The 11496-nt window shown below is 31.7% G+C and overlaps 1 protein-coding gene across 1 annotated transcript in view; it reads left to right on the forward strand.

Moving 5' to 3' along the window:
• LOC127715761 (glutamate--cysteine ligase catalytic subunit-like) overlaps positions 1–8624 on the forward strand; it is a 30698-nt gene extending 22074 nt beyond the window's left edge. Inside the window, exons 11-15 of the mRNA XM_052221910.1 lie at positions 2689–2793; positions 3488–3569; positions 5161–5264; positions 6334–6457; positions 8418–8624. Coding sequence (XP_052077870.1) covers positions 2689–2793; positions 3488–3569; positions 5161–5264; positions 6334–6457; positions 8418–8560 — 558 coding nt within the window. The 3' untranslated portion in view covers positions 8561–8624. The remainder of the gene's footprint in view (positions 1–2688; positions 2794–3487; positions 3570–5160; positions 5265–6333; positions 6458–8417) is intronic.
• Positions 8625–11496: the final 2872 nt, after the last annotated feature.

Raw genomic sequence — 11496 nt, forward strand, 5'->3', positions numbered from 1 at the left:
ACAAAAATACATTACAAATTGTATCAACAGGTCAAATTAACACGAAAGTACGATTTGAGAGTACTCGCAGTTACTGAAAGCTAGTTAAAAGCCAAAAAACAATTAATAATAAAAAATCATGCATCAGAGACTTAAATCAACTAAAACACTTCTCAGGGATTTAGTGTTTTAACGTCATGGACAGTCAAAGAGGACTTGACTTGTGCAATGCCAAAATAAAAGTATCGACAGTCAGTAGGATAGTTAGGAGTTAACCTGTTAATAAATATGTATAATGTAATATATACAAGTCTAAATTGAAAACAACGTTGGATAAAAACCGCAATTTTTTTATACATGTGCATGGAAAACTAATTTCTTGGTAGAGGCGTCTAAATACAGCACACACAACATTTTCCAAAAGCCCAAAAAGTGAAAAGTATATTTTAATAAAACGCATTTGACTAACAGGTCGAACAACTGATGTTCTTAAACCCTGCTGACTGCCATTGGCGATTGCCAAATAAATTGATCACCAGATGTTTCATGGATCTTAATTATTAATTTTAATACCAAACAGAAAACGATAAACTTGCGAAAAGATAGTATATCCCAAAAATAAAGTGCAATTTTTTTATTTTTTGTTTTTGTTTTTTTGTACACCATATCCGGATTTCAACAATTAATGTGATATATAGATAGAGTAATCTCTCTATAGAAAATGTAATATATAGATAGAGTAATCTCTATATAAAATGAACGTGGATGTGTATTTGTACATCCAAAAAATCCGTTTGAAAAGAATACAAATTTAGTTATGTTTTAATTTGCTGATGACAAAATCGCTAATTGTGCCAATGTAAACTATATTCAAAGATCTAATTACAACATTGGTAAGATAACCTTAACTTATAAGTTTGATTAAAGGTTCGATGAGTTTACACGGATCACATAGTGATTTCCGCGCTTTTAGTACAATATTACCGTAAAATTTTGGATTTGAAATACCGTTATTAATAAGTTTTCTACAGGTACAGCCAAATTTACTAATCAAATCTTTGTATCTATGAAAGAATTTAGTAAAAGTTTTAAGCACTTTATGGTAAAGAAATCCTGGCTTAATATTTTACCAGTGATGCATTGATTACGTTCGTTAAAATCTATGACATCACTACACACACGGGCATAACGAACGAGTTGGGATATATAAACACCGTATGATGGAGCCAAAGGAATATAGCCGTCTAAAAAGGGAAAATTAACAATAGGGAATGAAAAATCAGCTCTTTAGTCGTAAATTTTAGTATGGAGTTTCCCTTTGAAAATTGAAATGTCTTAATCTAGAAAAGGAGAACTACTGCTGTTTATCTTAGATTTATTTAAAGTAAGTTGCTTTGGGTAAATTTTGGTAGTATATTTAGAGAACTCTGGATTATTTAACGAAAAAATATCATCAAGATAACAGTAGGTATTGTTGAATGTATCAACCAAATGTAACAATGACGTGTCTTTACTGAGTTTGGTCATAAACTGAGATTCATAGCAATACAGGAATAAATCTGCTATTAAAGGGGCGCAGTTAGTGCCCATAGGAATACCTACTACCTGTCGATAAATTTTATCGCCGAAACGTATATATATATTGTCTAGGAGAAAATTTAAAGCTTCCATCCATATCTTCACATTTCCAGTAAGTGTATCTAGCATAATTTTTATTTTCGTTACAGAAAAAGGCTTTAATTGAGTTACAGCAAATAAATTTGCAATGAGATTTTTCAAAAGACCTTTTAATTAAATATGAAAACTTTTTCTTGATAACATTGTGTGGAAGTGTAGTGTAGAGAGTAGTAAAAAAAATAACTGTCAACAGAATTAAAAGGACCATCTACCGTAATGCAGTAAGAATTTCGATGCAGATAAAATTTAAAAAATATTTTGAGTCTTGTTAAAACGATAAATAAGTGACTAAATGTTCTTACAAAAATAAAGACGTAATAAATGAAAAGCAGCAATATTAGTTATTTTTTTATTTATCTATGTCTGCATTTTAAAATTTTTTAATCATATAAAAGGTTTTGTGTGTAATTTTATTTTTGATATTGCTAAGTATACACTATATAATTCTAGTTTTTATCACCTGATGAACATGTACCCCCTCATCCTCATACTACAATATTATGCTACCCCCATCATCGTAATCATCTACATAAACAACAGATGTGATGATAAATGGTAATATTAACATAAATTGATTTAAAAACTCATGACAGATACCAAACCTATAAATTGGTAATCCGTATGCGCTCGAATCAAAACAAAAATACACAAACATTTCGATTGATTGGTTGGCGTTTAACGTCATTTTCAACACTATTGTGGTATGTCGTGGTGGTCATTTTTTATTGGCAGAGGAATTCGGAGTGCCCGGAATAAACCACCGACCTTCGGTAGGAAAACTAAGAATTCTAGTCAATCAAAATTGGAGTCGAGCGCACCTGCCACTTGTGGGATTCGAACTCACAACCTCAGTGTAGACAACCTAATGATACAGTAGTTCGACCACTTAGACCACTCGGCCACCGAGGCCCCCCAAACATTTCGAAAAGTTGTGTATGATAAGGCTAATGTGTTCTATTCCTTTAAAAGAAACCCCTTAGTATTTCAAATAACTCAATATTATTTAAACTAAAATTAAGCATTTATTTACAGGTTCAACTGAGCGATTTTGAAAATGCTGCTTATGTTGTGTTCGTCTTTTTAGTGACAAGAATTGCCATAGCTTACAGGCTAAATTTTATCATTCCAATATCAAAGGTAAAAATACATTACTACATGTAGACTTGTATTACTAGAAAACAACTGGATAAAATTTGATAGTGTATCAATCAAAGAAAACGTGATCCAAACGGTTTCTTACTGTAAATCTGTCAGTAGCTGTATTGCAGTTGATCAAAAACTGCACTATCCTTAAAATACAACTGAAAAGGTAATAAAACAATCAGTTATAAAGGTTTTGATGCATTCTGTAGGATTGTAGAAGTATTTTGTTCGGATATGTTGTGTTCCCTGATGATTCCGTATTTTTGTTTATGTTTTACTATCATATTGAAAGCCATTAATCAGCCTTTTTCAAAAGAAATGATAAAGTTGACAATGTACCTTTAAGCTTGGGTTTTAATGGCAAAACTCAAATTAATTTAATATAATTCATATTTAGCGAACATAGTCTGCAGATCGTGTTCTCATTAAATGTTTCGATGATATATCTTATTAATTGTAAAGTCCAGTTAACATGGTTAAAATAGTATTAACGTGAAACCAAGAAAATGCGCAATTGGACAATAAAGTATATTCCTGTTGGGTTGATATTAATCTTTTATTTATTAAAATATTTGTTTTTAAATGTAAGTTTACCTACTGATTAATTTAAGTTGCTTTTTTTTTTTTTTGGTTAATATTCTCGATCTTTAAAGTAATAAATAAACAATTACAAAACGGATTATTTCAGGTTGATGAAAATATGAGTGCTGCTAGCAAACGCAATGCTGTATTGGAGGAAAAGTTTTATTTCAGGAGAAACATATTTACCGGTATATTTTTTTCATGATAAATACAATTAGTAAAATTGAAGCCAATGTTAATTATCGGCACGAATCATCACAAAAACACAGAGTAAAAATCTAAGAACACTAGCAGTAACTGAAAGCTAGTTCAAGGCCAACTTTAACATTTCTATGTAGCAACATTCCAGCAGCGCCTGCATACGGAGTATATATTTCCCAATTGATACGATATTCCCGGGCTTGTGTTTCCTATCATGATTTCCTTGATAGAGGATTGCTGCTCACAATGAAGCTATTAAGCCAAGAGATCCAAATGGTGAAGTTGAAATCATCCCTTCGTAAATTTTACGGACGCCATCACGAGTTGGTTGACCGTTATGGAATAACCGTTTCACAGATGATATCGGATATGTTTCTTATGTCGTAACTACAATACCCTTCCCTCTTCACGAATGTGACCTACCGAATTAGACTATTTACCGGATTTGTAACAACATAAGCAACATGACGGGTGCCACATGTGGAGCAGGATCTGCTTACCCTTCCAGAGCACCTGAGATCACCCCCAGTTTTTGGTGGGGTTCGTGTTGCTTAGTCTTTAGTTTTCTATGTTGTGTCATCTGTACTATTATTTGTCTGTTTGTCTTTTTATTTTTGGCCATGGCGTTGTCAGTTTATTTTCGATCTATGAGTTTGACTGTCCCTCTGGTATCTTTCGTCCCTCTTTTTTAACAAGTAATTTAACCATGCTTTCCCAGACTAGTATATCAAGCAGTGCATATCTATCGGATTAGTTTAGCTAGCTTTAAAACCAGATTTAATCCACAATTTTTTACATAATGAAATGCCTGTACTTAGTCAGGAATATGACAGTTGTTTTCCATTCGTTTGGTGTGTTTGAGCTTTTGATTTTGCTATTTGATAAGGGACTTTCCGATTTGAATTTTCCTTGGAGTTCGGTATTTTTGTTATTTTACTTTTAAATTGAGACCGCATAAGCAGTCTGAGAAAACATTACTTTGCGAAATTACAAAATATGAGTACACTTATATATTAGGAGCTAAAGTTACCAAAGGGATCTTTAAACTCATAAGTCGAAAAGAAACTGACACTGCCATGGAAAAACGAAAAACGACCAAAAGACAAACAACAATACACAAAAATAAAATAACATAGAGACCTAAACACATGGCAAAAAAACCAGCGAAAACTGTGGGTGATCTCTGGTGCTCTAGAAGCAGAGCCTGCTCCACATGTGGCACCCGTCTTGTTCCTCAAGTAAATACAGGGATACGTGTTCATAAAAGAGAAGCAAAAGATATCAAAGGAACATTTAAAGTTAAAGTCGAAAATAAACTGACAACGCCAAAAAAAATATTAAGACCAAAATCCAAACAACATTATGCAACCACAACATAGAAAACTAAAGAAACAATACATTTTAGACTGCAAATTATGATTTTAGTTTACAAACGGTTTATTGTTTTTGCGTTAGCGTAATATATACATGTATCTTGATAGAAGTGTTTCCATTTGACTGACCTTTTTAAATATTGAGGTAGTCAGTATAACCATTCAATCACAATGTCTATAATATACTTTTGGATATATGTTACAGACAAGTCAAAAGCAGAAGTTAAATTAACCCAGCCTGGTCATTTGCAATCGAAAAACGGTGATGAATATTGTCAGATGACAATAGATGAAATAATAAATGGGAACGTAAGATAATAAATAATGATGAGAATCAAATTGAGAATTTGAGCATCCATTTAAAATAAAATTTCATTCAGGATTATTAGCACTTTTTTTTCCAAATCGGTACCAAAATTTAAATAATTTAATGCTACCATAGAACATCATAAAATGTTTATTTTACATAACACTTATATAAAGAAGAAGCATTACATCTGCAAGTGATTAGGTACGTATACATCCTTGGCTGACAATTTGTGGCTTTGACCGTTTCTGCTTAAGGCCAATCCAGATACATAAAATTTTAAACTTTTATTTCGGTTCTCAGTATTTGTTTAAATTCTTTTATAAAACCCACATGCCCAATTGCTGATATTTTGTAATGAATATCTATAAAAAGGCAACGTAATTATTTGTGTCATTCTTATTGTAAATCCTAATGGAAGTTTTACTCAATATCATTGTTTGTCAAACTACTTATTGGAATAGTAACAGGTCAAGCACAACATTTTAAAATTACTCTAATAATCAACTTTTTCATAGGTATCTTGTTTTTAGTGAATACTTTGTGAGACTATTGGAAGTATTGTAATTAAGTGTTCAGAAATCCCAAGATATATAGTATTTAATAAATATGTGAGAAATGGTTCTTGTCAAGTTAACCCGAAGGTATGCGAGTAACTTTTAGCTTTTTGATTAACTGTAAAAACTAAACAAAAATGTATTACCTTAATGTTAATAAAAAATCAACCCTTGCAATTATCAACATTTATTTTGATTTCGAGAACCAAAGTACCAATATCAAATCAAGGGGATTTTCCTACCAACTGCTTGTCATACGGACTAACAAGTGTAAATGCAGTTTATTCTGTGCGATATTATACATCTATACAAATGGCTCTCTCTTGACATTATTGAAGTTGTTTTGAAATAAATATATATAACAAGAATACGTCTATAACTGAACAAAACACTCAAATTACTTCTTTCGTAGTATATATTAAAATTACAGAATAGAAAAATATATACATATGACACTTTAAGTGAGCAATGGACTTTTAAAAACATTAAGAGTATTATATAACTGTCTTTGTAGGTGGAATTTCCTGGCCTTATTCCCTTGATGAAAACATACTTGAAAAGCAAATGCGAAGAAACAGATGAAGGCACAAATTATATAATCAATAGTTACTTAAAACTTATATCGGACAGGGCCTCAGGTAACTTTAAACATTCGATAGAATCGAATGCTGTTTTTTAAATAATTCATGCTAAAAAACATTAACATTTAAAATGCCATTGCCTTTAACGACCATATGTAAGAACCAAAAGCATTATGCTTTTATCAAGATAAAATAATGGAAAAATATTTGAAGTTTATTTTAAGTATATTATAGATTTCAAATTCCAGTTAAATTATGCAACATTTAGATTTTGCCCTGTAAACAAAAATAATGATGGAATTAGTCCTATCTCTGTCAAATATGCTTCATTGTCTTTGATAAATTTCATTTTCACCAAAAATATCAAAATGTTAACTTTTATTTTACTTGACCTCAAATTTTAACACAATAAGTATTTCAAATATAAAGGTAAGCATCGACATAGGAATAGGAGCTCATGAATACAACGAAAAAAGGTGGTCAACACGGTTTTTCTATTTTAGATATACAACGCCTACCCTATAAACGATGTCTTTTTTTCTTGTTAATTTTCTTTAATTTATCAACGGCTTTAAATTAGATTTGAAAATTCCTACCTAGTACATTACAAGGGGCTTAAAAGTTTCAATGTAAATTTGTATTTCTATCTAAATCAAATTTGTAGTCATAATTATTATTCTGTCCCGATTGGGTCTTTTTTCACCACAAAGATGGTAAATTGCTCAACAGAACAAATGGAAACCTTGGCAATACCACTTACATCTGTTATAAAAACGAATGCATTGGATATGACAATGTGACAATGAATTATATCTATATAATATAAAATTAAGGATATGTACGTGTTATGAAATCCAATGAGAAATATCGACAAAGAAGAAAGGACTAAAGGACAAAGCTGTAAACAACTGCAGATCACCGCTGTGTAAGCTTTCCAAAAAAAAAACTGTAACTTTTTCACTGATGAGCGTGTGTTTGGTGTAAATTTTGACAATTTTCCTATGCTGTTCGCAAATAGAGAACTATTCGTGTTAAATGCTGGGTCATGTACTGTCAGTGTTTTAAGTTTTTCTACCCAATGATAGTAGAAGGGCATTATGTTTTCTTGTATGTTCGTCCGTCTGTTTGTCCCGTATCAGGTTAAATTTTTTGTTTAGGGAAGTTTGTGGTCAAATGGACCTGAAAGTTAGTACATATTATTTATAAATACACTGTTTAAATAATTTTCAAAGTACGGTTTTTACCACGATGTCCGGGTTTACTGAACACGTACAAAGTAACTAGCAGGGCATTGTGTCCCATGGACATATATTCTTGTTGAAACATTTTAGGCGAGGTGACTTTTGGTATCTCTTCTCTCGTGTTATCTCTTGTGATGTCTGTGTTTTTTGCGTTGAAAGAAAGGTAAAAGTATCTAAAATGAATTCCAAGACTATCTGCAGTATCTTTTGCGAGGCGTTTGTTTTCTTGTTGTCAACTTCACATTCTGGAGCATCAATTCACCATCCTTTGCAAAACCATGACGTGTAAATATCTCAGTGGCAATTTTATCCCAGCGTTTGTTATCATTATAACGATGTGTCTAACGGAAATTTTCACACTATTCAAAAAGTACCTAATCAAGTTTATAACGAAAACAAAACACTTGTCTGATGTGTCACTGGACTTGTAAAGTTCCAACTCCCTAAAACTAAGTCGACCTTAGGTGGATTTGGCTATTCTCTCTTTATGCCCTCTTTTTGATCATTTTTTTGGTAATTTCGCATTTAAACGTCCTTGGTTTTCAAATATACGGGTTTTAGTGTATATGATGATGGTAAACACATGAAAGCATTTTGGGTGCATCAAATTTACGGTATAACTGAAAGTGTTTCTTTCTTTTTTGGTTCAACATCGATATTATACCTGTATATCATGTGTCAATAAATACTATCAAGATTTGTTAAAATCATTTATTTTCTTTGATTACAATATTTTAAGTAATATAAAAATATAACATGTTTTAATATTTATATAGGTGCGGAACCAACGACTGCCAATTTCATCAGAAAGTTTGTAATAACTCATCCTTACTATCAGCAAGATTCATTTGTGTCCGATACGATCAATTATGAATTATTAAAAGCATGTGCAAAAAAGGCCGATGGTGGTATCAAGTGAAGGAGTATAAGATACTTGGCAACTTAATATTTGTGCATTATCGAAAATAAATTGATTTGTAGCTGAATTATTAAGTCATTAACACAATTCTTTTCAACTTGTAGCGTATTGTAAGGTAATTTTCTGTTTTGTTTTAATTATTACTGTATTGTGTTTAATTACTACTGTTTTGTTTATACGTCGAAAAGGTTTACTATTATAATGTTCTCGGTCCACATATAGTTATTCATTAATGTAAATGTTATGCACATGATATGGACCATTGTATTCTTGTAGATCTTTTTTTGGTCTTTGTTTATTTTATTCACATCTTAACTTAACTATGAAGAGTAAGCTCGACATATGGTATAGACACAGAACTACGGTAGAGGCCCGTATATTTATGACGTATAGATATGTGTGTGAATATTGTTGTTTGATGTCTTATGCCACACAACTAATAAGATTCGAATTTGTATTTTTTTAAGTTTTAACAATAAACTCATCATATATACCAGGATTAGAATTGTGCACACCAGACGCACGTTTCGTCTGTAATAGACTCATCAGTGACTCTCGCATCATAAACGTTGAAAAGGCCAAAAAAGTACACGGTTGAAGAGCATTGAGGAACAAACATTCCAAAAAGTTTTGTCAAATACAGCTAAGGTTGTCTATTCCTATGTCCTGCTAGTTTGATATCTTTTGTGACATGTTGATTGCTGTCCACACGCAACTCATCAAATTTTGTCAAAATAACGGAACTATAAACGACTGTCATACAAGTGGGAGGTTGAACTAGCTATAAGCCCAGGTTCAAAACACCATTTTCCTCGGACAATGTATGTACCAAGTCAGGAGTATTACAATTGTTTTTCATTCGTTCTGTTGTGTAATAACGTCCATTTGTCGATTTTGTCAATTTTAATGGACTTTGTCCTGAAAACTTGTCCATTTTTTTCATTTTACGACCTGTTGTACAAATGATGTTATTTGATCTCTGTGATACATTTAAAATTATTTCAAATGAAAAGTTCAAGACTAATTCACCACGTTGGTCGTTTAGGTTTTGCCTAGATTTGTATGCTCTGAATGGGTTTCTGAGATTTTAACACCGGGTACCTGCCGAAGCCTCATATGTATCAAAGTCTAAATACACATACATTCATAAGAAACATCTGTCAGGTAATGGCAGATTGATGTATCTAATAGAAATTGACATGCCAGAGCCTGAATAATATAAAATAGACTGTCTACCAGTCTCCTTAGTTTCCAAATCCACAATAATTAATTCGCTTTGCTTTCTCACGAAATTCAACAAATCAATAGCCTAGGGTAATAGTATTGAGTTTCAATCTTCGCGCGCGCTGATTATGATGAGATACCGAAAGGGTATCGTCTCCAACGGATACCACAGTCAGCATTTTTCGAAGTTGTAAAGGAGTTATGGTATACAATATAATTATTAAAGAGAACACCAGTGCGACCGGAACTTGGTTGAACAGTATAGACCCAAATTCCTGATTACGTTTGCATTCTAATTAAAAAAAAGTTATGGATCATTTGATGCAACAATGTAAAGATGAAAAATATCGGCAGCAACTTCTTCTTAGATATATTTTCCTTCAGCGATAAGTAGGTAGATTCCGATACCGCTATATATCTCTCAATAGATATCAATAATGTCTGAAACAATGAAAATAACACTGAACAATAAATTAATGCAAACAAAACTTTGCACAAATAAGGTATACCTCAGTCAAATATTTCTAAGGGTACATTTACTAGCATTAGTGTCCATAAAATCGTAGTTAGAAAATCCCCAATACTGAGACAAAGGACGAGAAAACGAAAATGACTTTTCTGTAATGTCGGTGTTGTGGCTTACACAATAATATATGCTAATTGAAGGAGGGAGACAATAAAAACTACAGATGCTATTGCAGTTAGTCTTAAAAGTTTCATAGGATCATAAATAACAGTAGCATTCTGTGAGTTAGTGAGGAATTCCATTCTTTTCACAAGATGAAATTTTTTACTACGGACTGTGTACTACATTCTCGGAAAATTAGTTTTTGAAAGACTTAATACAACAATGTAATCATCTATATTTGTTGGGCTGTTATTTTGCACATTTATATATATCCTTACGTAGAAGCAATAGAAACATTCCACAATTGACATGATGATTTAGTAAGTGTTTATTTTCTAATAATTGCTTTATCCACTATCTAGTATTTTATAATTATATTCCTTTTTTGTATTAACGCCTTGTAATGCATTATCGTACAATGTAGTTTAAATGTCTCCTTTAAAATTCAATTAACACCATATCTATATCTGACGTCAAATATCTAAAACAAAAATGTGGATTATGATTTCAGAGCGTACAATGTTTAATGAAAAGAAAATTTACAGGAAAAAAGTATCAATTGAATATCACCAATAACACGCACTGGCTACCGTGTGGATCGCACCATCGGGGTATGTGATAGTCCACCTGAGAGGGTATCAAACTAGTGATAATAATTTTTTTGTGATTCCAACGTGCAAAACACGTGTTCCTAAAATTATCATTAGGTATGAAAGACGCAAAAAAAGTTTGAAAGGTCCAAACAATAAAACGTCGAACAGCATAAAAAAAACCATGCAACCAAAAGAGCTAAACATAACATCCGAATTCCTTATACCAATTGCTATTACACGAAAAAGGAATGAATTATCGTACAATGTCCCAAATCTGGCTTCATTGGTTAAATGAATTTTACATATTTATTTATTATGTTGTAAATATTGTTAATAAATTTTAAAAAAACGATAAAAGCTCTACTATTTAGGTCAGCTTCAAAAAATCGGAAATATGATCATAACGGATATTCATCTTTTCAGCATGTTGAACACAGAACTTACTATTTACCAACTACACAATGGAAAGACTTTTAATCTATTTAAATAAA

The sequence above is a fragment of the Mytilus californianus genome, unplaced genomic scaffold (genome assembly GCF_021869535.1).
Source record: "Mytilus californianus isolate M0D057914Y unplaced genomic scaffold, xbMytCali1.0.p SCAF_9, whole genome shotgun sequence".
NCBI lineage: Eukaryota > Metazoa > Mollusca > Bivalvia > Mytilida > Mytilidae > Mytilus > Mytilus californianus.